General features: G+C 56.9%; 2 protein-coding genes across 4 annotated transcripts; one reads left to right on the forward strand and one right to left on the reverse strand.

Annotated features, from left to right (window-relative positions):
* Positions 1-1,510: 1,510 nt before the first annotated feature.
* MAPK7 (mitogen-activated protein kinase 7) lies at positions 1,511-18,063 on the reverse strand. 3 transcript variants are annotated; one of them, XM_054027385.1, is made up of 7 exons: positions 17,963-18,063; positions 15,970-16,195; positions 15,569-15,734; positions 11,165-12,300; positions 7,346-8,943; positions 7,050-7,177; positions 1,511-4,862 (listed from the first exon to the last, which is right to left on the reverse strand). In XM_054027385.1, the coding sequence occupies exons 2-7, from the start codon at positions 16,181-16,183 to the stop codon at positions 4,709-4,711; spliced, it is 3,396 nt and encodes a 1,131-aa protein (XP_053883360.1). In that variant the 5' UTR covers positions 16,184-16,195; positions 17,963-18,063; the 3' UTR covers positions 1,511-4,708. The 3 variants fall into 3 exon arrangements, with proteins under 3 accessions (XP_053883360.1, XP_053883359.1, XP_053883361.1); XM_054027384.1 differs by having other exon boundaries at positions 15,970-16,198; XM_054027386.1 differs by lacking the exon at positions 17,963-18,063 and having other exon boundaries at positions 15,569-15,726; positions 15,970-16,137.
* A 2,571-nt stretch (positions 18,064-20,634) lies between these two features.
* On the forward strand, positions 20,635-26,453 carry LOC128837074 (nuclear factor 7, ovary-like). The gene is made up of 6 exons (XM_054027911.1): positions 20,635-21,138; positions 21,485-21,580; positions 24,952-25,185; positions 25,426-25,448; positions 25,560-25,684; positions 25,860-26,453. The coding sequence occupies exons 1-6, from the start codon at positions 20,725-20,727 to the stop codon at positions 26,399-26,401; spliced, it is 1,434 nt and encodes a 477-aa protein (XP_053883886.1). The 5' UTR covers positions 20,635-20,724; the 3' UTR covers positions 26,402-26,453.
* The last annotated feature ends 477 nt before the right edge of the window (positions 26,454-26,930 follow it).

Genomic DNA, 26,930 nt, shown 5'->3' on the forward strand with positions numbered 1-26,930 from the left:
GGGGCTGGTGGGTCAGGACTCCTGGGTTCTCGCCCCACTCGGGGAGGGGTGGGTCTAGTAGTGGTTTTTGCACTGAGGGCTCATGCCCGGGGAAGCCCTGACTCCTACGTGAACAAACTCAATTATCCCAGCTTAGATGCCTCTGACTTGACCTCATGACGCAACGCTGGTGCCTCAGGAGCGAAGGTGTATATAGGGCAGGGGCAGGGCAGGGGGCGCTCTCCCCTGGCAGCCAGGCCTGGGCCCGATGCCCCAGGATGGCACTAGGGGGCGCTCTCCCCAGGGCAGCTGCACGGATCTCAATCCTTGGGAACAAAGATTGTCTCTCTGCATTTGCGCTGCGCCGGGCACACCGGGGTCACAGTCTCACACTGGGGTTTCAGGCGCTGTCGTAGGCAGATTGCGGAGCTTACCAAAGAGGCTGAAATGCAGCCAGTTCTGGGGTGGGTCCCCTTGGGAACAGCTGCATAGAACGCTGCCCGGGAACAGCTTGCCCGGCGCTGAGATGCAGCCGCCTCTGGGGTGGAGCCCGCTGCAGCAAACAGGAGGCAACTGTTTAAGAGGCAGGCCAAATCCGGAGCATTCAAACCTCTTTGGCTAGTTCCCTGCCCCCTTTGTCGCTAGGATCCAGCGGGGGAACTGCTCACTCCATCAGCCCTGGGAATCCTGCCCTCCATGTCCCCTCTAGAGACCCTCGACTCCCACCCTATCGCCTTGCCCCAGGGCTAGTGCTGGTCACCCTGCGGAGACTATGGAGCACCTGGGATCTCCTACGCTGTAGCGCATACATTTAAAGAAAGAAGCACGTATCAGTCGGGGTTAGATCCTGGGAGTCAGGACTCCTGGGTTCTCTCCCCGGCTCTGGGAGGAGAGTGGGGGCTAGTGGGTTAGCACAGGGGGGGCTGGGAGCCAGGACTCCTGGGTTCTCTCCCTAGCTCTGGGAGGGAAGTGGGGTCTAGTGGTTAGAGCAGGCAGGGCTGGGAGCCAGGAATCCTGGGTTCTCTCCCCAGCTCTGGGAGGGGAGTGGGGGCTAGTGGGTTAGCACAGGGGGGGCTGGGAGCCAGGACTCCTGGGTTCTCTCCCCAGCTCTGGGAGGGGAGTGGGGGCTAGTGGGTTGGAGCAGGGGGGGCTGGGAGCCAGGACTCCTGGGTTCTCACCCCAGCTCTGAGAGGGGAGTGGGGTAGCGCAGTGGGTGCTGAGTACCCGGACTCCTGCGTTCCATTCCCAGTTCTGCCACAGCCTGTGACCTTACAGGGTCACTTCATTTCTCTGACCGTGTTTCCCCGGCTGTAAAACAGAACGATCCTGCTTTTATCTGTTTAGACGATGAGCTCTTTGGGGGCAGGGACTGTCTCGGATTGGGTCCGTGCAGCGCCCGGCCCAACGGGGCTCCCTGATCTCAGCCGGGGCTGGGGGGTTTGGGCAGCCCCCAGCACGGCAGGGCCCAGCACCTGGCCCACCGGGGTCCCAGTCTCAGGGGTCACCCAAAGCAACCCTTCAGACACCGTGCTTCCGGATTTTTAAAAATCGTTTATCGAAAGTTTAAATGCCAAGAGCATTACAATAAAAAACACAACCGCTTGGAGAGAAAAACACACACACACAGACACACAGACACACAGAGGCACGCAACTGGCTCCAACGAACGGGGACTCAGGCTAGGAACCAATTCCTGGGCTCAAACACTTCTCAGGCGCGCTTGGAACCCCCCTGCAAAACCAGCCGGCCTCTCGTCTCTGGTGCATGGGGCGGCTGCGCGGGATTTGGGCTGTGCGAAGCCCTTTTCAGGGCTTAGACCCCGAGCCCTCCAGCCACGGTATTTTGGCCGTAAACGGCCTTGCAGGATCCCGGTTTACCCTTCCTCCCCATCCCCCTAACCCCACAGTCCTGGCTGTCCGGGGCCTCATAGGAGCTCAATTCCCATTCTTCCCCTCCCGACATTTCAGCTGCAAAAAGCCCCTATTCCCCTCCCTCAACCCCCCCATGTTTCGGCTGCAAAGGCCCATGTAGATCCCAAGGGGGAGAACGCGAAAGCCCCCAGCGGAGCCTGCCGGGGACCTGGACGGGCATGGAGAGGGACTTGTTTTAGAGGTAGCCCCCTCCCTCCCCAGCACCTCCTGCACGCCACAGAACAGCTGATCGCAGCGGGGGGGAGGCGCTGGGAGGGAGGGGCAGGAGTTGATTGGAGGGGCCGTGGGAGGTGCTGGAGAGGAGGGGGGGAAGCTGGCTGCCGGCGGGTGCTAAACACCCACAAATTTTTTTCCGTGGGTGCTCCAGGGCACCCAGCTGCACGTGGATCGGGTAAGTCACCTGCTTCCGGGTGTCTGGATTTGATTCTCTGCTCCCTGGGTGAATTTGAGAAGACTGGGGATTAGATGACGATAGTGGGATTGGATAAAACAGGAAAATGAAAGAGATTGGGATTAGATTAGATACAGATTAGGAATTAGATTAGACACATCCTGGGGATTAGGACAGTTGATCGGAAAATGGATTTTCTGTTCCCGGGAAAACGTTGAGATTTTTTTTTCACCCCAAAATTGCAAGATTTTTTTGCAAGCAAAAAAAAGTTCAGTTTGGGTCAAAATGTTTCATTTTGGTTCATTCAAAACATGAGGAATTTTTTTGTTTTTGTTTGGTATAAAATAAATATCAAAACGCAACGTCGTTCCCAAACGAAATATTGAAACGTGTGACATTTTCAAAGAAAACATTCTATTTTTGCAAACAACATTGAGTTGAAAGGATACCATTTGCGGGGGGAAATCAGTGTTGTCAAAACAGCTTTTTTTTAAATGGAAACCAGTTGTTTTGATAAAAAACGTTCTGAGCAGCTTTTAGGGATTAGATTTGAGAATGAGATTAGATTATGCAGGTAAAAAGGGGAAGAGATTGTGTTAGGGGGTTAAATTAGGTAGATGAAAAGGAGAATAGATATTACATGAAACACTGAGTGGGGATTAGATTAGACAGGTTAAAAAAATGAGAATGGGGATTATATTAGGAAAGTAAAGAGGGGATTGGAGATTAGATTCAACGCAAAGTGGGTACCAGAGTAAACTGGTGGAATTACAGTTGGACAAATAATGGAGTTTTCAGTTCTTTGCAAAAAAAAAATAATAATAATAATTTTGGGTCAAAGAGAAAACGAAATTTTTAAAAACGTCTGGCAAATCAAAAAGAAAAAAATCTGTTTTCAGTTGAACTAACTATTTTGAGCTGTTTTTTTACAGGAAATTTCTGTACGAACAGCTGCTTCAAAGAGAAAAATCGACACTTCTGAAAGTGTCAAAACAAAAGGTTTCTGCTTTTTCATTTTTTTTTTTAATTATATTAAATTTGGAATTGAAAAATCAAAACGTTTCGGCTCTACGATGTCATTTTTTTTTATTTTCCTTGGAGTTTTTTGGCTGGTTTTCCAACCAAAACAATTCAGCAAAACCAAGGCCAACTTTTTGAAAGGTTTCGGTTACACCAAATTTGCGGGGTTTGTAGTTGAAAATGTCACTCGCCTCGAAATGAAAGTGGCGAAAAAGGCTCATGTCATTCGGGGTGTATTAACGGGAGCGTCACATGTAAGACATGGGAGGTAATTCTCCGCTCTGCTCGGCCCTGGTGAGATTTCAGCTGGAGCAGTGTGTTTCTGGATGCCACATGTTAGGAAAGAGGTGGACAAATTAGACAGAGTCCAGAGGAGAGAAGCAAAAATGATCCAAGGTTTCGAAACCCGACCTACGGGGAAAGGTTAAAAAACCGGCATGGTTAGTCTAGAGAAAAGAAGACAGGGGGGGGTGGGACCGGAAAACAGTCTTCAAAGATGTTCAGAGCTGTTACAAGAGGACAGTGATCCATTGTTCTCCGTGTCCACTGAAGGCGGTGTGGATTAGATTTATGCAAGAAGAGATACCAGCCAAATGACTTAACGGATCTAGGCGCCTGAATCCCACAGCGACCCAAGCCATTAGGATCCTAAACCCCACTGACTTCCGGCGAGATCTGTGCTCCTAAAGGTCCTGGTCGGAGTTCGGGGTTTAAATGGCTGTAAGGATCTGGATCGGTGGGGGTTAGGGGACGGGATGAGAATCAGAGTTCGAGGAGGGAGACAGAGGTAGGAACGAGGAGAAGGGAAATGACAGGAGACCGCTGGGCTGACGCCGCAGGACGATGAGTCACATCCCACGGGATCAAGCCCGGGCTAAGTCCTCGACGCTGCGGCGTGGGCGGGGACCAAACCGAGGCCTCAGCAGTGCTGGCCCATTCCATCGAGGGCGGGAATTCCCCTGGCAGCTCGGCTTAGTAAGAGTCATGCTCATGCTCCAGGGCAACTCAGAGGGCTCAGGAAGGAAATCAACACACCCCCACACTGCAATGCAGCGCCCCCTAGTGATGCTCTGGGACGTCAGGGCCAACATTGACTCCCCCTAGTGAGCCCCTGCCCCACAGCACAGTGCCCACTGGGTCAAGCTCTCCCAGCCATGCGTGGAGCCCTCCTGACCCTGCCTAACATGTGACCTGACGGGACAGCAGGCAAAACCAGCGATGGACCCAGGCAATCGGGAGGGGGAAGTGTCTACTTGTTGCTTGCCCCATCGAGACCCTGATGCGTAGCATGTCCTGACCCCAGGGGGAGGGGAAGAGGGGGGTTGGTCCCGGCCCCACCCTCCCCCGCCACGGGGAGGGGAGGCACAAGGGAGCTGGGATCTCAGCCTCAGGCATCCTGGAGGTCGGGAATGTCGGAGAGGATCATGGGAGAGCCCAGCTGCAACTCCTGCTGGAGGGACTCCATGTCGGCGGGGTTCATGCGATGGACCTCGAGCCAGTCAGCCAGGAGGGAGGCCGAGAGAGGGGCTGAATCACCCTGGCTGGGGGGAGGAAGAAGACAAAGAGAGAGATCAGACGGACGGACATCGGGCCAGGCCAGATCGAGCCCTCTCCCACTGGGACCCCGGGAAGGATTTCAACCCGGGAGCCAAAGTTGCTGCAGAGCTTCAAGGAAGTTGTAGTTCCGGGGCCTTAGGCTGACTACATCTCCCAGGAAGCCCCAGGATCTCCCATCTGGCTGAGCATCTGTAAGGCCTGAGGCCTGGTCTCGCTCTGGTTCTTTGACTGGGTCTGTCAGTTTCAGAACTCGTCTGGCAAGGGGCAAATCGACTCGGGTGGGGCTCACTTCCCTCCGAGCCGCGCGGCCGCATGGGCCTGGACTGCAGAGGAGAGAAGGAGGGGGCATGCAGGGCCGCGGTGGGGAGAGAGGACTGGGGGAGTCTTCTCTCCCCACCACAGCCCCGGGGCAGCCTGCACCCCGAACTCCTCATCCCTGGCCCCACCCCAGAGCCTGCACCCCCCGCACTCCAACCCTGAGCCCCCTCCCGCACCCCGCACCCCGAACCCCTCATCCCCAGCCCCCCAGAGCCCACACCCCCTGCACCCCAACCCTCTGCCCCAGCCCTGAGCCCCCTCCCGCACCCCGAACCCCTCATCCCCGGACCCACCCCAGAGCCCGCACCCCAACCCTCTACCCCAGCCATGAGCCCCCTTCTAAACCCCAAACCCCTCATCCCCGGCCCTAACCCAGAGCCCGCACCCCCCCGGCACCCCAACCCTCTGCCCCAGCCCTGAGCCCCTCCCGCACCCCAAACCCCTCATCCCCAGCCCCACCCCAGGGCCTGCACCCCCCCAAACCCCAACACTGTGGCCTAGCCCTGAGTCCCCTCCCTCTCCTGAGCCCTAGGAACTGGGTATGGACAGGAACTGGATAGGGGCAGGTGCCTTTTGCCCAGCGCCCTAGGGACTGGGAAAGGGTGGGTGCCCAAGAGTGTGCGAGTAACACATCATATCTTCTTGCCATGGGTAGGACTCCACAGCCAGACTACATCTCCTGTAGTAAGAGGAGGCCCTGAGAAATAAACCTTGGTATCAGAGGCCTGGTATGAGGCCTAAGGCCTGAACTAAAGTAATGGTCAAGACTTTGCTAACATAAAGCAAAGCTAAGCTGTGAGCAAGAGGCAGGCCCTGCTCACAGAAGTTGGCAAGAAAAGGGCTGATGTTGCATAAATATATATTCACCTCGCATAGTTAAAGTATAAACATGGTACCAAGATACACTATACCAGAACATTCCACAGATAACAGGGAACAGGCCGACCCATCCCAATGACAGGGGCAAAAGGGTAAAATGATGGATAGAGTTGTTTTGCTCGAACCAACATGTACAAGGTGCGAGGCGGCACCTTACTACGTAGAGGGGTTGTACCTTGCTGGGTAGAGGGGTTGCACCTTAATACGTCAGGAGTGATGTGTAACTTGTTTGTACTCATGTATAAAAATGTATCCCTGGGGTGGTGTCTTTGTCCGGCCACGGGGGCACTGGAAAGTCCCGCCACTGAGCTGGGTCCTTGCCAAGAGGCATCTATTAGTAGTATGCCCGGTAGACTAAGTAATCTACGGGGAACTGCAATTGTGTCCGAGGTCGCAATAAACCTGGCCGAAGTGCCTTTGTACCTTACTAGACTCTGTGGTTATTGGGGGTTCTCGTGGGGTTTGCTGGGTCAGCGATCTGCGCAGAGCTGGGGCAGCACACCGAGGGAACACACGCACGCAGCCGAGTGATATCAACGGGAGAAAGCAGAAGCACCACACCGGTAGCACCTGACAACATCTCCCATGATGCACAATGGCCAGGGACTCCCATGGTGCACCGCCTCGCCCCTCGCAGAGGGGAATCATGGTGCACTGTGGGAGATGCAGTCCGATGAGGGAGCCCATCTCAGAGGGCAGAATGAGATAACCCAGCCACTACTCCCAGGATGCACTGCAGCAGCTCAGCCAGAGGGGAAAACCATGATGCATCATGGGACATGTAGTCTGACCAGGGAGCCTGACCTATAGAAAGCTTGACGTGCCTGAAGAACTCTCATGAGTGGACCTAATGGATCAGCGCAGGGAAGGGGCTGGGAGCCAGGACTCCTGGGTTCTCTCCCCAGCTCTGGGAGGGGAGTGGGGTCTAGTGGTTAGAGCAGCGGGAAGCTGTCCCTGCTGTGCAGGGCTCTCACCTGTCCCTGTTCTCCCCCACCATGTCGAAGGACTGATTCAGGAACTCCTCCAGGTCAAAGCCCACGCCGTAGCCTGCGCCGCTGCCCTTGGGGGTCACCGAGAAGACGGGCGGCAGGAGATCCTCCACCTGTGATGGCAGCAAGACACGTTGAGCGTGGCACCCCCCCAGGGCCCATCCCCACCCGGGCAGGATCCTGCCCGACCGGCTGCTCCCCAGCAGAGATGGGGACGCCCCATCCGGGCCCACCTCGCCGGATCACTGCTGGCGCCCCCTAGAGGGGAAAGGCCCCGTTACCTGTGACTTGGAAAGCTGGTGCGTGACCATGGTGATGTCGGGCGACTCCGTGGTGGGGGTGGTTTCCGGCGACGCGGCCGTGGCGTTTGGGTGCTGGCCAGGCCCTTTGATTCCTCCCACTGCCGGGTCCGGCGCCCTCTTCCCCATCTCCTGCATGAAGACGGCCGGATCCAACCCCACGCCCTCCCGGCCTGGTGTCACAAGGCTGCCCACGGCACGGACTGATGGCCCCTCTTGAGGCGGTGCCCCGCTAGGAGTCGTCGGGACTTCCCCAGGTGCCAGCCTCCCGGCCACGGCCCAGTTCTCTGGGCACTGGACACCGGGCCATGCGCTGATCCCCGCCAGGCCAAAGGGGGCCTGGAAGATCTGACCTGGGGCATATTTGACACTCAGGAGGCACTCGGGTTTAGGCAAAGCTTTGTGACAAGCTGTGGGGGCCACCAGCACCGGAGGGAAGGGGCCGGGTGGGGCCGGGAAGTACTGGACCATGTTGGGGGCCGAGCCGTGGGCTGGATCTGCCACTATCGGCAGTACGGTGAGTTTGGGGCCGCCACCGGCTGGCGCCTTCTCGGGGAAGCTCAAGAAATCTGATGTGGCTGGGACGTGACTGGCTGGCGTGGCTGGGAGGTGGCCAACGGCACCTGGTGGAACATGGCTGGCAGGGGTGGCAGGGAGCTGGCCAGTGCCTCCAGCCGGAACGTGGCCAGCAGGGGTGGCTGGAAGGTGGCCAGCAGCTCCTGACGGAACATGGCCAGCAAGGGTGGCTGGAAGGTGGCCAGCGGCTCCTGATGGAACGTGGCCAGCAGGGGTGGCTGGAAGGTGGCCAGCGACTCCTGCCGGAACGTGGCCAGCAGGGGTGGCTGGGAGGTGGCCAGTGGCTCCTGATCGAAGGTGGCCAGCAGGGGTGGATGGGAGTTGGCCAGCAGCTCCCAGTGGAACATGGCCAGCAGGCGTGGTTGGAAGGTGGCCGGCAGATGCAGCTGGAAGATGGCCGGTGGCTCCTGGTGGAACGTGACTGGCAGGCGTGGCTGGGAGGTGGCCGGCAGGTGCAGCTGGGAGATGGCCGGTGGCTCCCGGTGGAACATGGCCGGCAGGCGTGGTTGGAAGGTGGCCGGCAGGTGCAGCTGGGAGATGGCCGGTGGCTCCTGGTGGAACGTGACTAGCAGGCGTGGCTGGGAGGTGGCCGGCAGGTGCAGCTGGGAGATGGCCGGTGGCTCCCGGTGGAACGTGGCCGGCAGGCGTGGTTGGAAGGTGGCCGGCAGGTGCAGCTGGGAGGTGGCCGGTGGCTCCCGGTGGAACGTGGCCGGCAGGCGCAGCCAGAACGTGGTCTGTGGGCCCGTTGTGAGCCGGTTTCTGGTGGTTCCGGTCAATCATCTTGGTCCATCGCTCCAGGAGGCTGCGGTCGTTTTCGCTCAGCACTAGCCCACCCAGCACGTCCCCGCGCCGCAACTCCTTCCGCTCCTTCTCCTTCTGCTTCTTCTCCCGCTCCTTGGCCCGCTCCTGGCGCCGCTTCCGCTTCTCCTCCCGCTCCCGCTGGCGCTCCTGGGCCGTCACCGGCTTCCGCACATCCGGGGGCTCCGGCACGGAGCACTGGGTGTCTGGGAACAGAGCAGAGAGCAGTCAGCTCACTCCCGACCCGCAGCCCCTGCCAGCCCAGCCCTGGGCTCCCCCCCCAGCTCTGCCGGTGCCCCTCACTCCCGACCCGCAGCCCCTGCCAGCCCAGCCCTGTCCCCCCACAGCTCTGCCAGTGCCCCTCACTCCCGACCCGCAGCCCCTGCCAGCCCAGCCCTGCCCCCCCCAGCTCTGCCGGTGCCCCTCACTCCCGACCCGCAGCCCCTGCTAGCCCAGCCCTGTCCCCCCACAGCTCTGCCGGTGCCCCTCACTCCCGACCCGCAGCCCCTGCTAGCCCAGCCCTGTCCCCCCCCAGCTGTGCCGGTGCCCCTCACTCCCGACCCGCAGTCCCTGCTAGCCCAGCCCTGTCCCCCCCCAGCTCTGCCGGTGCCCCTTACTCCTGACCCGCAGCCCCTGCCAGCCCAGCCCTGCCCCCCCCCACAGCTCTGCCGGTGCCCCTCACTCCTGACCCGCAGCCCCTGCCAGCCCAGCCCTGCCCCCCCCCCCACAGCTCTGCCGGTGCCCCTCACTCCTGACCCGCAGCCCCTGCCAGCCCAGTCCTGCCTCCCCCCCACAGCTCTGCCGGTGCCCCTCACTCCCGACCCGCAGCCCCTGCCAGCCCAGCCCTGCCCCCGCCCAGCTCTGCCGGTGCCCCTCACTCCCAACCCGCAGCCCCCTGCTAGCCCAGCCCTGTCCCCCCACAGCTCTGCCGGTGCCCCTCACTCCCGACCCGCAGCCCCTGCTAGCCCAGCCCTGTCCCCCCACAGCTCTGCCGGTGCCCCTCACTCCCGACCCGCAGCCCCTGCTAGCCCAGCCCTGCCCCCCACAGCTCTGCCGGTGCCCCTCACTCCCGACCCGCAGCCCCTGCCAGCCCAGCCCTGCCCCCCACAGCTCTGCCGGTGCCCCTCACTCCCGACCCGCAGCCCCTGCTATCCAAGGCAAGGCAGAGACAGGAAGAAACAAGCAAGATTACACTAAACACTGTCCCACACAACCTCCTCAGAAACAAACTAGAGAAATACAGCCTAGATGGAGCTACTACAGGGCGGGTGCAAAATTGGTTGGAAAATGGTTCCCAGAGAGTAGTTGTCAGTGGTTCACAGTCATGCTGGAAGGGCATAATGAGTGGGGTCCCGCAGGGATCGGTTCTGGGTCCAGTTCTGTTCATTATCGTCATCAGTGATTTAGCTAATGGCATAGAGAGGACACTGATAAAGTTTGTGGACGATACCAAGCTGGGAGGGGTTGCAAGTGCTTTGGAGGATAGGATTAAAATTCAAAATGCTCTGGACAAACTGGAGAAATGGTCTGAAGTCAATAGAATGACATTCAATCAGGACAAATGCGAAGTACTCCACTTAGGAAGGAACAATCAGTTGCACACACACAATGGGAAATGACAGCCTAGGACGGAGTACTGCGGAAAGGGATCTGGGGGTCAGAGTGGACCATAAGCTACATATGAGTCAACAGTGTAACGCTGTTGCAAAACAAGCAAACATCATTCTGGGCTGTATTAGCAGCAATGTTGTAAGCAAGACATGAGAAGTAATTCTTCTGCTCTACTCCGCACTGATTAGGCCTCAACTGGAGTATTGTGTCCAGTTCTGGGTGCCACATTTCAGGAAGGATGTGGACAAATTGGAGAAAGTCCAGAGAAGAGCAACAAAAATGGTTCAAGGTGTGGAAGACATGAGCGGTGAGGGAAGATTGAAAGAATTGGGTTTGTTGTGTCTGCAGAAGAGTAGACTGAGAGGGGACATGAGAACAGTTTTCAAGGTTGTTACAAGGAAGAGGAGGAAAAATTGTTCTCGTTAACCTCTGAGGATAGAACAAGAAGCAATGGGCTTAAACTGCAGCAAGGAAGGTTTAGGTTGGACATTAGGAAAAACTTCCTAACTGTCAGGATGGTTAAACACTGGAATAAATTGCCCAGGGAGGTTGTGAATCTCCATCATTGGGGATTTTTAAGAGCAGGTTGGACAAATACCTGTCAGGAATGGTCCAGATAATACTTAGTCCTGCCAGGAGTGCAGGGGATGGGACTAGATGACCTACTAAGGACCCTTCGAGTCCCACATGTCTCCGATTCTATGAAAATCAGAAATAGAACCCAGGAGTCCTGGCTCCCAGCCCCCCCGCTCTAAGCACTAGACCCCACTCCCCTCCCAGATTGGAGGAGAGAACCCAGGCATCCCAGCTTTGCACCTTTGTTCTTATTGCGCAGAGCCGACTTCAGCAGCGCAGCCTTGAGCGCCGCCTTGGTGTCGTCCGAGATGGCCCCCTCCCTCTTGGGCGGCGCGGCCTCTGGCTCCACCTTCACCTCGGCCGGCCCCTCGGGGTGGGGGGGAGCCCCAGGCGAGGTCAGGTCAATGGTCTCCGGAGGGTACGGGACTTCCCCGGGGGCTGGCGACTCCATGGCGTAGTCTCCCCCAGTGGAGCCCGCACTGGGCATGTCCACGTCCTGGCAGCGCAAGGGGGTGGCGGCGGCGGCGGCGGGTGGGGTAGTGGCGGCGGCGGCCGGCCGGAGGGCGGGCTTGAAACTGATCTGCCGGCGGATCCCTTCGCGGCGGGCGTGGAAGTCGCAGATCTCGGCCACGATGGCCTCCTTGATGCGCTCCTTGGTGAGGACCTGCTTGTCGAAGTCGAAATCGAAGGCGGGCACGCAGTCGGGCTCGTCGTCCGGGTCGTGGTACTTGGCCACAAAGGGGTGCTTGAGGGCCTCGGCCACGGCGATCCGCTCCCGGGGGTCGAAGCGCAGCATATTGGCCAGCAACGCCAAGGCCGAGCGGTCGGCCTGCTGGTAGAGGCTCTCCCAGGGCACCGGCTGGCGGGAGGGCAGGCTCTGGATGTAGGCGCGCACCCGGTCGGCCCCGATGGCGTGGATCACTTTGGCGGACGGGGTGCCCAGCACCGTCATGATCAGCTGCAGCTGGTGGATGTAATTCTTCCCGGGGAAGAGCTGCTTGCGGCCCAGCATCTCGGCGAAGATGCAGCCGACGGACCACATGTCGATGGCCTGCGTGTACTCGTGGAGGGACAGCATCAGCTCCGGGGCCCGGTACCACCGCGTGGCCACGTATTCCGTCATGAAGTACTTGTACTCGTCCGGCTTGGTGCACAGCCCCCGGGCCATGCCGAAATCGCCGATCTTCAGCTCGCAGTTCTCGTTGATGAGCAGGTTGCTGGGCTTCAGGTCCCGGTGGATGACGTTGGCCGAGTGGATGTACTTGAGGCCCCGGAGAAGCTGGTAGAGGAAGTATCGGACATGTTCCAGTGTGAGGGGCTGGGAGGAGTGGATGATCTGGTGAAGGTCGCTCTCCATCAGGTCTAGCACCACGTACCTGCCGGAGGATGGGGAGGTCAGCGGGGAGAGGACCCAGGAGTCCTGACTCCCAGCCCCCACCCCGGCTAACTCACTAAACTCCCCTCCCTATAGAACCCAGCGGTCCGGGCTCCCGGGCCTCCCTGCTCTAACTCACTAGACCCCACTCCCCTCCCAGAGCCAGGGAGAGAACCCAGGAGTCCTGGCCACCAACCCCACCTAGCTCTACCCGCTAGACCCCACTCCCCTCCCAGAGCCAGGGAGAGAACCCAGGTGTCCTGGCTACCAACCCCACCTAGCTCTACCCGCTAGACCCCACTCTCTTCCCAGAGCTGGGGACAGAACCCAGGAGTCATAGAATCACAGGACTGAAAGCGACCTCGAGAGGTCGTCTAGTCCAGTCCCCTACACTTATGGCAGGACTGAGTATTATCTAGACCATCCCTGACAGGTGTTTGTCCAACGTGCTCTTAAAATCCCCAATGATGGAGATTCCACAACCTCCCTGGGCAACTTATTCCAGTGCTTAACCATCCTGACAGGAAGTTTTTCCTGATGTCCAACCTAAACCTCCTTTGCTGCAGTTTAAGCCCATTGCTTCTTGTCCTATCCTCAGAGGTTAACGAGAACAATTCTTCTCCCTCCTCCTTGTAACAACCTTCTATGTGCTTTAAAACTGTTATGTGTCCCCTCTCAGTCTTCTCTTTTCCCAACTAAACCAACCCAATTTTTTCAATCTTCCCTCATAGCTCATGTTTTCTAGATCTTTCATCATTTTTGTTGCTCTTCTCTGGACTTTCTCCAATTTGTCCACATCCTTCCTGAAATGTGGCACCCAGAACTGGACACAATACTCCAGCTGAGGCCTAATCAGGGCGGAGTAGAGCAGAAGAATGACTTCTCCTGTCTTGCTTACAACATTGCTGCTAATACATCCCACAAAGATGTTTGCTTTTTTGCAACAGTGTTACACTGTTGACTCATATTCAGCTTATGGTCCCCTATGACCCCCAGATCCCTTTCTGCAGTTCTCCTTCCTAGGCAGTCATTTCCCATTCTGTATGTGTTCCTTCCTAAATGGAGTACTCTGCATTTGTCCTTATTGAATTTTGTCCTATTTACTTCAGACCGTTTCTCCAGTTTGTCCAGAGCATTTTGAATTTTAATCCTACCATCCAAAGCACTCGCAACCCCTCCCAGCTAGGAATCACCACAAACTTTATAAGTGTACTCTCTATGCCATTAGCTAAATCATTGATGAAGATATTGAACAGAATCTGACCCTAAACCAATCCCTGTGGGACCCCACTCGTTATGCCCTTCCAGCATGACTGTGAACCATTGATAACTACTCTCTAGGAACAGTTTTCCAATCAGTTTTGCACCCACCCTGTAGTAGCTCCATCTAGATTGTATTTTCCTAGTTTGTTTTTGAGAAGGTCATACAAGATAGTATCAAAACCTTCACTAAAGTCAAGATATATCACATCTACCGCTTCCCCCCTACCCACAAGGCTTGTTACCCTGTCATAGAAAGTTATCAGGTTGGGATGACATGATTTGTTCTTGACAAATCCAGGCTGACTGTTATTTATCACCTTATTATCTTCTAGGTGTTTGCAAATTGATTGCTTAATTATTTGCTCCATTATCTTTCCAGGTACAGAAGTGAAGCTGACTGGTCTGTAATTCCCCGGGTTGTCCTTATTTCCCTTTTTATATATGAGCACTAGATTTGCCTTTTTTCCAGTCTTCTGGAATCTCTCCCGTCTTCCACGACCTTTCAAAGATAACCGCTAATGGCTCAGATATCTCCTCAGTCAGCTCCTTGAGTATTCTAGGATGCATTTCATCAGGCCCTGGTGATTTGAAGACATCTAATTTGTAGAAGTAATTTTTAACTTCTTCTTTTCCTATTTTAGCCTCTGATCCTACCTCATTTTCACTGGCAGTCACTACGTTAGACGTCCAATCGCCACCAACCTTCTTGGTGAAAAACCGAAACAAAGAAGTCATTAAGCACCTCTGCCATTTCCACATTTTCTGTTATTATTTTTCCCCCCCTCACTGAGTAACGGGCCTACCCTGTCCTTGGTCTTCCTCTTGCTTCTAATGTATTTGTAGATTGTTTTCTTGTTACCCTTTAGGTCTCTAGCTAGTTTGATCTCATTTTGTGCCTTGGCCTTTCTAATTTTGTCCCTACATACTTGTGTTATTTGTTTATATTCATCCTTTGTAATTTGACTGAGTTTCCACTTTTTGTAGGACTCTTTTTTTTATTTTTAGATCACTGAAGATCTCCTGGTTAAGCCAGGGTGGTTTCTTGCCAGACTTCCTATCTTTCCTACGCAATGGGATCATTTGCTTTTGTGCCCTTAATAGTGTCTCTTTGAAAAACTGCCAATGTCTTCAATTGTTTTTCCCCTTAGACTTGCTTCCCATGGGATCTTACCTACCAACTCCCTGAGTTTGCTGAAGTCTGCCTTGAAATCCATTGTCTTTATTTTGCTGTTTTCCCTCCTACCATTCCTTAGAATCATAAACTCTCTCATTTCATGATCACTTTCACCCAAGCTGCCTTCCACTTTCAAATTCTCAACCAGTTCCTCCTTGTTTGTCAAAATCAAATCTAGAACAGCCTCCCACTAGTAGCTTTCTCCACCTTCTGAAATAAAAGATTTCCAAGAACTTGTCGGATAATCTCTGCCCTGCAATGTTATTTTCCCAGCAGATGTCTGGATAGTTGAAGTCCCTCATTACCACCATGTCCTGTGCTTTGGATGGTTTTGTTAGCTGTTTAAAAAAAGCCTCATCCACCTCTTCTTCCTGGTTAGGTGGTCTGTAGTAGACCCCTACCATGACATCACCCTTGTTTTTTACCCCTTTTATCCTTATCCAGAGACGTTCACCAAATCCGTCTCCTATTTCCATCTCAATCTCAGTCCAAGTGTATTCATCCTCCCTTTTTTCCCTACGGGTCCTTCCTGAGCAAGCTGTACCTGTCAATACCAATATTCCAGTCATGTGTATTACCCCAACAGGTCTCTGTGATGCCAACTGCGTCATAGTTGTATTTATTTACTAGCATTTGAGTTCTTCCTGCTTATTCCCCATACTTCTGGCTACCAACCCCACCCAGTTCTAACCACTAGACCCCACTCCCATTCCGGAGCCAGGGAGAGAACCCAGGAGTCCTGGCTCCCAGCCCCCTCCCCTGTTCTAACCACTAGACCCCTCTCCCCTCCCAGAGCTGGGGATAGGACCCAGGCGTCCGGGTGGGCGCTCACACGGATTTGAAGTCGTCATAGGGCACGGCGGGTTTCAGGATGTCTTTGATGGCGATGATGTTGTCGTGCTTGAAGTGTTTGAGGATCTTGAGCTCACGGAGGGTGCGCTTGGCGTTCATCACCACATCAAAGGCATTGGGGATCTTCTTGATCGCCACCTGCTGGCCTGGAGGCAAACAGCGCAGGGAGGATCAGAGCAGAGACACCATCCCCTGTGCAGCCCTCCCCTACAGAACCCAGGAGTCCTGGCTCCCTGGTCCCCGCTCTGACCCCCCCAGACCTAACTCCCCTCCCAGAGCTGAGGAGAGAACCCAGGAGTCCTGACTCCCACTCCCTCCCCAACCCACTAGACTCCACGCCCCTCCCAGGAGTGGGGATGGGACCCAGGCGTCTGAGCTGACCTGTGGATCTGCGGCGGGCGGAGCTGACCACGCCGTAGGCCCCAGTGCCGATGGTCTCGATGACCTCATACTCGTCCCCCACCTCGAAGGTGACGTCCAGGGAGCGGGCCTTGAGGATGGCCAGGTTCTTGGCCGCGACGGTGGCCCGGTGGCCCGGCTCCCGCTTTCCCCGCTCCTCGGCCTCCTCCTCTTCCTCCTTCCGCGGCTCCGCCATGGTGCCCGTCTCCTGCTGAGGGAAGGCAGGCCAGGGCGGGGGGGGGGGATCAGGGAGAGGCACCCGAACTCCCTCGGCCCTGGGAGAGAACCCAGGAGTCCAGGGACAGGGGGGCCCAACAGGAGCAGGGGAGGTGGGGACGAGTCACCCCGTATCTCCAGGGGAGAAAACCCAGGAGTCCAGGGGTGGGGGGCAGGGGGCAGCACAGGGGGGTGCAGGAGGGGGCTGGAAATTGGGGGTGCGGGGGAGGCAGAGCTTCAACCAGCTGTGGTGGCGGGAGGGGTGGGGCTTTGGGACAAGGGGCGGGGCTGGGCAAAGAGGGGGCGGGGCCTCAGGGACAGGGGTCAAGCAAGGAGGGGGTGGGGCCTCTCTCCCTTATGGGGAGGGGCCGGGGGGGTCTCTGAAGGGACGGGGCTCGGGCAGGGCCCCCGTGGGGTGGGGCCTCTCTCCCATATGGGGCGGGGCTAAGCCCCCCAGGGGGCGGGGCCTCCGCAGGGGGCGGGGCCTCCGCAAGGGGCGGGGCGGAGAGAGTCCCGGAGGCGGGGTCTCCGCAAGGGGCGGGGGCGAGTCCCAGGGGGCGGGGTCTCTGCAAGGGGCGGGGGCGAGTCCCAGGGGGCAGGGTCTCCGCAAGGGGCGGGGAAGGGGAGAGTCCTGGAGGGCGGGGTCTCCGCAAGGGGCGGGGCAGTGGAGAGTCCCAGGGGGCGGGGTCTCCGCAAGGGGCGGGGGCGAGTCCCAGGGGCGGGGTCTCCGCAAGGGGCGGGGCGGGGGAGAGTCCCAGGGGGCGGGGTCTCCGCAAGGGGCGGGGCGGGGGAGAGTCCCAGGGGGCGGGGTCTCCGCAAGGGGCGGGGTCTCCGCAAGGGGCGGGGCGGGGGAGAGTCCCAGGGGCGGGGTCTCCGCAAGGGGCGGGGCGGGGGAGAGTCCCAGGGGGCGGGGTCTCCGCAAGGGGAGGGGCGGGGGAGAGTCCCAGGGGGCGGGGTCTCCGCAAGGGGCGGGGGCGAGTCCCAGGGGGCGGGGTCTCCGCAAGGGGCGGGGCAGTGGAGAGTCCCAGGGGGCGGGGTCTCCGCAAGGGGCGGGGCAGTGGAGAGTCCCAGGGGGCGGGGTCTCCGCAAGGGGCGGGGCAGTGGAGAGTCCCAGGGGGCGGGGTCTCCGCAAGGGGCGGGGCGGGCAGAGTCCCAGGGGGCGGGGTCTCCGCAAGGGGCGGGGCAGTGGAGAGTCCCAGGGGGCGGGGTCTCCGCAAGGGGCGGGGCAGTGGAGAGTCCCAGGGGGCGGGGTCTCCGCAAGGGGCGGGGCAGTGGAGGGTCCCAGGGGGCGGAGTCTCCGCAAGGGGCGGGGCAGTGGAGAGTCCCAGGGGGCGGGGTCTCCGCAAGGGGCGGGGCGGGAGAGAGTCCCAGGGGGCGGGGGAGAGTCCCAGGGGGCGGAGTCTCCGCAAGGGGCGGGGCGGGGGAGAGTCCCAGGGGGCGGAGTCTCCGCAAGGGGCGGGGCAGTGGAGAGTCCCAGGGGGCGGGGTCTCCGCAAGGGGCGGGGCAGTGGAGAGTCCCAGGGGGCGGGGTCTCCGCAAGGGGCGGGGCGGGGCGAGTCCCAGGGGGCGGGGTCTCCGCAAGGGGCGGGGCAGTGGAGAGTCCCAGGGGGCGGGGTCTCCGCAAGGGGCGGGGCGGGGCGAGTCCCAGGGGGCGGGGTCTCCGCAAGGGGCGGGGCAGTGGAGAGTCCCAGGGGGCGGGGTCTCCGCAAGGGGCGGGGCGGGCAGAGTCCCAGGGGGCGGAGTCTCACGGTCTCTCTCACCGGCTCGCGCCCGGGACCCTCCCAGCCCCGGGCTGGTTCCCTCTCGGGTCCGCCGCTCCCTGCGCCTTTCCCCGAGGGCCCGGATGTCGCCGCTCCCGCCCAGCCGCCCAATCACACTGGAGGGCAGGGGCGGGGCCCTCAGAATCGCGCAGGTGTTTGGCGGGACCAAATCCCGCCCCCTTATGGTGGATGGGCCAATCGTCGGTGGGTCGCGTGACTATCAGCCAATCAGACTGGGAGGGGGCGCGGCCCCGCGCGAGAGAGGCGGCTTCCGCACGCAATTCCCGCCCCTACAAAGATTTGGCCAATCAGAGGTTAGCTCAGTGAGAATACAGCCAATCAGAGAGCGAAGGATGTGAGGCCTCTCCTTGCGCATGGCAACGGCGTTATCTTCCTCTAAATCCCGCCTCATAGCAGAGATTGACCAATCACAGGGAGGATGCGTGCGGTTCCTATCCAATCAGGAAATGGGAAGCTCGGTCAGAGGCAGGTGGAACTGTTTTCGTCCCTAAATCCCGCCCTCTCTCAGCGATTGGCCAATCAAGAGACTGATATATGGACAAACCTGCCAGTCAGAAAGAAAAAACTGATCCTTTCTCCGTCTCGCCTACTTCAGGAATCTAACCAATCAGCGATTACTTCCTTATTAAAGATGTCCAATCAGAGCGCAACAGTGGAAGGGGCGGGATTTAAAGGGCCAAGCAACGTTTTATGGATGAATAAAAATTAAAGGGCCAGTGACCATTAGAACAGCTCTGCGAGGGGAGTGGGGGCTAGTGGTTAGAGCAGGGGGGGGCTGGGAGCCCGGACTCCTGGGTTCTCTCCCAGCTCTGGGAGGGGAGTGGGGTCTAGTGGGTTAGAGCAGGGGGGGCTGGGAGCCAGGACTCCTGGGTTCTCTCCCCAGCTCTGGGAGGGGAGTGGGGTCTAGTGGGTTAGAGCAGGTGGGGCTGGGAGCCCGGACTCCTGGGTTCTCTCCCCAGCTCTGGGAGGGGAGTGGGGGCTGGTGGGTTAGAGCAGAGGGGACTGGGAGCCAGGACTCCTGGGTTCTCTCCCCAGCTCTGGGAGGGGAGTGGGGGCTGGTGGGTTAGAGCAGAGGGGACTGGGAGCCAGGACTCCTGGGTTCTCTCCCCAGCTCTGGGAGGGGTGGTAGGGGAGTGACAAGGCAAGTGAAGCCCCAGGGTGCGGTGAATTGTCCGAAGAAGTGGGCTGTAGCCCACAAAAGCTTATGCTCTAATAAATTTGTTAGTCTCTAAGGTGCCACAAGTACTCCTGTTCTTGTCACCACTAGACAGAGTTGCCAACTTTCTACTCCCATAAAACTGAATACCCTTGCCCCGCCCCCTGTCCCGCCCCTTCTCCACGGCCCCACCCCCTCTCACTCCATTCCCCCCTCCATCCCTCACTCTCCCTCACTTATTTTCATGGGGTAGGGACTTGGGGTCTGGGAGGGGGTGAGGGCTCCAGGCTGGGGGTGCGGGCTCTGGGGTTGGGCTGGGGATGATGGGTTTAGGATGCAGGAGGAGGCTCCGGGCTGGGTTCGGAGGCGGGGGTGGGGATCAGGGCTGGGGCAGGGGGTTGGGGCATGGGAGGAGGTCGGGGTGTAGGCTCCGGGCAGCGCTTCCCTCAAGCAGCTCCCGGAAGCAGCGGCATGTCCCCACTCCGGCTCTTACATAGAGGCACGGTTCCCAGCCAATGGGAGCTGCAGAGCCGGCGCTTGAGACGGGGCAGCGTGCAGACCCCCCTAGCTGCCCCTATGCGTAGGAGCCGGAGGGGGAACATGCCGCTGCTTCCAGGAGCCGCACGGAGCCGGAGCAGGCGGAGAGCTGGTTTAGCCTGCTGCACCGCCGACCGGACTTTTAACGGCCCGGTCAGCAGTGCTGACCGGAGCCACCAGGGTCCCTTTTCGAATTGGCGTTCCAGCCGAAAACCGGACACCTGGCAACCCTACCTCTAGAGTTTGCGGTTGGTAAACACATCTTACCCCACCAGACCTGCGAGTGCCGGGCTGCCCCCTGCTGGGCTGTGGGGGTGCCTCCGGCTCCGCTCATCACCTACCTTGGGGGGGGTGTGGGAGAGAGAAAGAGAGAGAGAGATGGAGACAGAGAGAGACCCTTAGCAAGCATGTTTGTGCATGTGCGTTTGTGGCTGGCTCTGTGTGTGAGAGAGAGATAGATTCTGGTCCTTAGCCTGTGTGTGTGTGTGTGATTCTGGTTATTAGCCTCTGTGTGTGTGTGTCTTTCTGTGTGATTCTGGCTGTTAGCCTGTGAGTGAGTGAGTGAGTGTGTGTGTGTGTGTGTGTGTGTGTGTGTGTGTGTGTGATTCTGGCTCTTAGCGTGTGTGTGTGTGAGAGAGAGAGATTCTGGCTGTTAGCCTATATGTGTGTGTGTGAGAGAGAGAGAGAGATTCTGGCTGTTAGCCTGTATGTGTATGTGTATGTGTGTGTGTGTGAGAGAGAGAGAGAGAGAGAGAGATTCTGGCTGTTAGCCTGTGGGTGTGGGTGTGTTTTGGCTGGGGCTCCGTGTCTACCCGGTATCTCTGAGCATCTCTCTCTGGCTGGGTGTGTTGAGCAGAGATCTCAAGCCCACACCCTGGGAGTGATAAACTCGGTTGTAGGTAGAGCAAATGTAACCTGTGCCGCACCTTTCCCTGGGCCTCCCCGCAGAGCGCACAGGCACAGCAACTTCTGCTTCTCCCCCCAGCCCAGGGAGGCAGTGGGGTCTACTGGTTAGAGCAAGGGGGCTGGGAGCCAGGATCTGCCCCCCATGGCCTCTCCTGACCCCCAATTGAGGTCTCTGTCCGAGGAATTCTCCTGCCCCGTGTGCCTGGACTGGCTGCAGGATCCCGTCACCCTGCCCTGCGGCCACGTCTACTGCCAGGGCTGCATCGAGACAACGTGGGGCACCCTGGGTGTCCCCCCTGCCTGCCCTGAATGCCGGGAGCCCTGTCCCGACAGGAGATATGCCCCCTGCAGGCTGCTGACGAAGCTGATCGACCAGGCCAGGGGGCTGAGCCCTGGTGGGGCAGAGGAGGGGGCGCGCCCAGGGGGCAGGTGCCAGGAGCACAGCGAACCCTGGAGGGTGGCGGGTGGGGCATTCGCCGGGGAGCTCTGCAGAGAACCAGCCACATACGAAAACCTCCGGTTCCTCCCCATCCACCAGGCCACTGGGCAGCATCAGGTGAGACTGGGAGCCCCAGGACTCCTGGGTTCTCTCCCCGGCTCTGGGAGGGGAGTGGGGGCTGGTGGTTAGAGCAGGGGGGGCTGGGAGCCAGGACTCCTGGGTTCTCTCCCCAGCTTGGGGAGGGGAGTGGGGTCTAGTGGGTTAGAGCCAGGACTCCTGGGTTCTTTCCCCTGCTCTGGGAGCCCCAGGGGAGTGGGATCTAGTGGGTTAGAGCAGGGAGAGCTGGGAGCCAGGACTCCTGGGTTCTGTGCGCTGCTCAGAGAGTGGGGTCTGGTGGGTTAGAGCGGGGGGCGCTGGCCTGTGATCCCCCACCCTCACCTCCAGCCTGTTTGCTGCCCTGTAGGAGGAGCTGTCCTCAGCCATAGCCCAGCTGGAGTCTAGCCTCGCTGGGGTCCTGAAGCTGAAGACGGAGAAGGAAGAGAGGATTTGGAACCTCCAGGTACCCGGGGCTGGGTGGATCGAGGAAGGGTGGGATCCCTGACTCCCCCCACCTGAGGGACTCTGGGGAGGAGGCAGGCAGCCCTCTGGGGGACAGCAGGGCTGAGTGGGTTAGGGTGACCAGAGAGCAAGTTTGAAAAATCAGGATGAGGGTGGGGGGGGGGGTGACGGTGCTGCCTGTGGGAGCCAGCTGAGGTCACTCAATCAGGGTGAACTGCAAACAAAATGGGGCAGACAAACCCCAAACGCTGGTGGTTATTCCAATACTTAGATTTACCAACCAGCACAAAACAACTTCTGTAATACCTCACTGGTTACTCAGAGTCCAAACAACACAGTTCCCTTAAAGTGCCCAGCCTCAGGCCTCCGTCCAGACACACCTATCAGATATGATGATGATTAATGAAAATCTGATCTCATCATATAGAAGAAAAGGTTCTTCCAATCCCAAAGGATCAGCCACATACCCAGGTTCAATGATAACTTAGATCTTACCCAAAATACACACTATAGTCAATTCTTATTAACTAAGCTAAAATTTATTAAACAAGAAAAGCGAGAGAGTGTTGGTTAAAAGATCAATATACAGACAGACTTGAATTCAATTCTTGAGGTTCAGACACAGCAGAGATGAGCTTGTAGTTGCCAAAAGTCCTTTTAGAAATAGTCCAGAGGTTATAGTCCAATGTCCATATTCAGGGTGGCTCCAGTCAGTGACTGGGGATCTCAATCCTTGTGGCTTAAGGTTTCCCCCTCTTGAAACCCAAAGCAGATCTGAGATGAAGAAGGATCATGTCCCAGGGTCTTATACATTTCCAGCAGCCTTTCGGCCTGAGAAAACAATAGGCTTAACTCTCCTTCCAAACATCCTGGCAATTAGCACAGGGTAATTTATCCATTAAACAGTTCAGATCCAGGTTACCACAACCTTCAAAGAGACAGAGACAATAATACTATTTCACTCAAGTATCATTATAAATGTTAATATTCCTGTTTTGATCTTTGAATTAAAGTGATAGCAACAGACAAGACTTGTTTGCTTACATCACAAGCCTGAGCAAATATCTCCTCTTGAGATCTCTAACAATGCAGACTTGCATTTCAAAGCTCTAATCATTTACATATCTTCCTAACCAGTCCTTAAGGTTCACCCATGGGTCAGGTCAGTCTGAGTTAATTAACTCTTCATGGCCCTGTCACCTTCCAATGAAATATTATATTACACTCATAACACCACAGGAGGTAATAGGCAGCTATGTAAGAAAAGCCCCGAGTATCGGGACTGTCCTATAAAATCAGGACATCTGGTCACCCTAGTAAGGATAGGGTTGGGGGTGGGGTACCTTGAGTCTTACCATAGCTGGGAGAGAATGTGAGGTACTTGGTGTATAGTGAAGTTAATTCCTGATTACCTGGGAGTATTAGCTATATGGAGATATTGGGTACCCGAGTACCTGGGGGTATTCACTATGCACACATGGTAGGTACCTGGGAGTATTAGCTATATGGAGATATTGGGTACCTGAGTACCTGGGGGTATTCACTATGCACACATGGTAGGTACCTGGGAGTATTAGCTATATGGAGATATTGGGTACCTGAGTACCTGGGGGTATTCACTATGCACACATGGTAGGTACCTGGGAGTATTAGCTATATGAAAGTATTGAGTACCTGGGGGTATTCACTATGCACACATGGTAGATATCTGGGAGTATTAGCTATATGGAGATATTGGGTACCACAGATAGTAGGTACCTGGGAGTATTAGCTATATGAAGATATTGAGTACCTGGGGGTATTCACTATGCACACATGGTAGATATCTGGGAGTATTAGCTATATGGAACTATTAGGTACCCGAGTACCTGGTGGTGTTCGCTATGCACACATGGTAGGTACTTGGGAGTATTAGCTATATGAAGATATTGAGTACCTGGGGGTATTCACTATGCACACATGGTAGATATCTGGGAGTATTAGCTATATGGAGATATTGGGTACCACAGATAGTAGGTACCTGGGAGTATTAGCTATATGAAGATATTGAGTACCTGGTGGTGTTCGCTATGCACAGATGGTAGGTACCTGGGAGTATTAGCTATATGGAGATATTGGGTACCCGAGTACCTGGGGGTATTCACTATGCACACATGGTAGATATCTGGGAGTATTAGCTATATGGAACTATTAGGTACCCGAGTACCTGGTGGTGTTCGCTATGCACACATGGTAGGTACTTGGGAGTATTAGCTATATGAAGATATTGAGTACCTGGGGGTATTCACTATGCACACATGGTAGATATCTGGGAGTATTAGCTATATGGAGATATTGGGTACCACAGATAGTAGGTACCTGGGAGTATTAGCTATATGAAGGTATTGAGTACCTGGTGGTGTTCGCTATGCACAGATGGTAGATATCTGGGAGTATTAGCTATATGGAGATATTGAGTACCTGGGGGTATTCACTATGCACACGTGGTAGATATCTGGGAGTATTAGCTATATGGAGGTATTGGGTACCTGAGTACCTGGTGGTGTTCGCTATGCACAGATGGTAGGTATCTGGGAGTATTAGCTATATGAAGATATTGAGTACCTGGGGGTATTCACTATGCACACATGGTAGATATCTGGGAGTATTAGCTATATGAAGATATTGAGTACCTGGGGGTATTCACTATGCACACATGGTAGATATCTGGGAGTATTAGCTATATGGAGGTATTGGGTACCTGAGTAGCTGGTGGTGTTCGATATGCACAGATACCTGGGAGTATTAGCTATACAAGGAAGCTAGTTACCACTAGCTATAGAAGGCTGCTGGGTACCAGGACATATTAGCTACAGAAATGCTGGGTATGTGGGAGTCTTCGGTCTAGGAAAATGCTGGATAGCTGGAAGTATTTGCCTTAGAAAGACACTAAGGACCTGGGAGCATTATCTAGAGAAAGACCTTGGTACCCATGTGCCTGGCAGTATTAGCCACAGCAAGTCGTTAGGTACCTGGGAATATTAGCTCTAGAAAGTTGCTGGGTACTTGAGTAGCTGGAGCTATGCTAGGTACTGGGGCGTATTAGCTGTAGAAGGATGTCGGGGGGTATTAGCTCATGAAATGCTGAGTACCAGGGAGTATTAGCTGGACAGATGCTGCATCCCAGAGAGTATTAGCTATAGACGGATACTGGGAGGTACCTGGGAGTATTAGCTCAGGGATGCTGGGTCCCAGAGAGTATTAGCTATAGAAGGATACTGGGAGGTACCTGGGAGTATTAGCTCAGGGATGCTGGGTCCCAGGGAGTATTAGCTAGAGTACCTGCAGTATTAGCTGACGAGATGCTAGAGGGTACCTGGGGGTGTTTTCCAGGCGACGGTGCTCAGCCTGGAGGATCACATCTCCTCGGAGTTCGGGAAGCTGCGGGGCTGGCTGGCCACCCGGGAGGAGGAGTGGCAGGATCAGCTGCGGCGGGCGGGCAGAGCCCAGCTGCGTGCGATGCAGAGGAACCTGCAGGAGCTGGCGGGGAGATGCCAGGCAGCCCAGGAGATGCTCACCGAAGCCCAGGCCCGCCTGCCCCAGCAGAACACCATGGAGTTCCTGACAGTGAGTCCAGCGCCTCCTAGAGGGGAAAGGCCCCGTCTCCCATTCCCCACCCCCCTGAGCCAGCCAGTCCCCCACCATGGGGCCAGGTGGGAGCCGGCGCCCCCTAGAGGGGAAAGACCCTGTGTCCCGTTCCCCACCCCCCCCCCGAGTCAGCCACTCCCAACGCCCCACAGTGTCTTAAAGAGACAGAACTATACTAATTTCTTGTCTCTCTCTCTCTCCATGTCCGTCCCCTCACAGGACATAAAATCTTCCCTGGACTGGTAAGTCTGCCACTGCAGAAGCAGCTTCATTCCCTGATTCCCCCCACACCTCTATCCTCATTGCTCACTAACACACCCTATCGGGGGGGGCGGTTCTTCCCTCTTACATAGGATGAAACAGCAACCGGCTACCCCTTGTGGGCCGAATACAGGGTCCCTATCACAGACTCTGGGGCAATTCAAAGGGCCAATCCAGTATACTGCCTGGAAGGACATGAAATCCATCCTCAACATAGGTAAGAGATGGGTTTCAGCAGGGGGCGCTCTCCCCTGGCAGTCAGGGCTGGACCCAGTGCCCCAGTGCGGCACTAGGGGGCGCTGTGCTGCAGGGAGTGGGGTGGGGGGTTCAACGGGGGGTTCCATGTTAAACCAACCCTGCCCCATACCCCCCTGCTCCTTTTCCCTCTCCAGATCTCCCCCGGGTGACGCTGGATCCCGCCACGGCTCATCCCTGCCTGGTTCTCTCGGAGGATCGCACCTGGGTCCGGGATGGCCCCCTTCGCCGGCCCCTCCCCGACACTCCCGCCCGCTTCGATTTCTGCGTGGCCGTGCTGGGCGCAGGGGCGTTCGCCTCTGGGAGGCGCTACTGGGAGGTGGAAGTCGGGGAGAAGCCGGCATGGACGCTGGGCGTGGTCCATGCCTCTGTCAGCCGCAAAGGGAAGATCCATGCCTCCCCCAGCAAGGGATTCTGGGTCATTCGGCTCCGGGGCGGGGCCGAGCTCATGGCTAAGGACACGCCCCCAATGGTGCTCCACCCCCAGGCCCTGCCCCACAGGATTGGGGTGTACCTGGACTACGAAGGGGGCCAGGTTTCCTTCTATGATGCCCAGGGCATGGCCCACCTCTATACGTTCAGTGCCCGGTTTGCAGAGAGTGTGTATCCCTATTTCTGCCCCGGGCTCTATGATTCGGGGGGGAACGCTACCCCCCTGAAAATCTGCCCCTTGCCCTGAGCCAGCCAGTCCTCTGCCCTGGGGGCAGATCGCAGCCAGCGCCCCCTAGAGGGGAAAGGCCCCGTGTCCCATTCCCTGCCCCCTAAGCCATCCAGTGGCTTTATAAGCACCACCTTACACATCGAAAAAAACTCTCAAACCCCTTGTGACGGTGCTGCCCGTGGGAGCCGGCTGAGGTTACTCAATTAGGGTGAACTGCAAACAAAGTGGGGCAGCCAAACCCCAAACGCTGGTGGATATTTCAATACTTAGATTTACCAACCAGCCTCTGTATTACCTCACTGGTTACTCAGAGTCCAACCAACGCAGTTTCCTTAAAGTGCCCAGCCACAGGCCTCCGTCCAGACACACCTGTCAGATATGATGATGATTAATGAAAATCTGATCTCATCATATAAAAGAAAAGGTTCTTCCAACCCCAAAGGATCAGCCACACACCCAGGTTCAATTACAATGTAGATCTTATCCAAAATCCACGCTATAGTCAATTCTTATTAACTAAGCTAAAATTTATTTAAAAAGAAAAGCG

The sequence above is a fragment of the Malaclemys terrapin genome, chromosome 4 (assembly GCF_027887155.1).
Source record: "Malaclemys terrapin pileata isolate rMalTer1 chromosome 4, rMalTer1.hap1, whole genome shotgun sequence".
NCBI lineage: Eukaryota > Metazoa > Chordata > Testudines > Emydidae > Malaclemys > Malaclemys terrapin.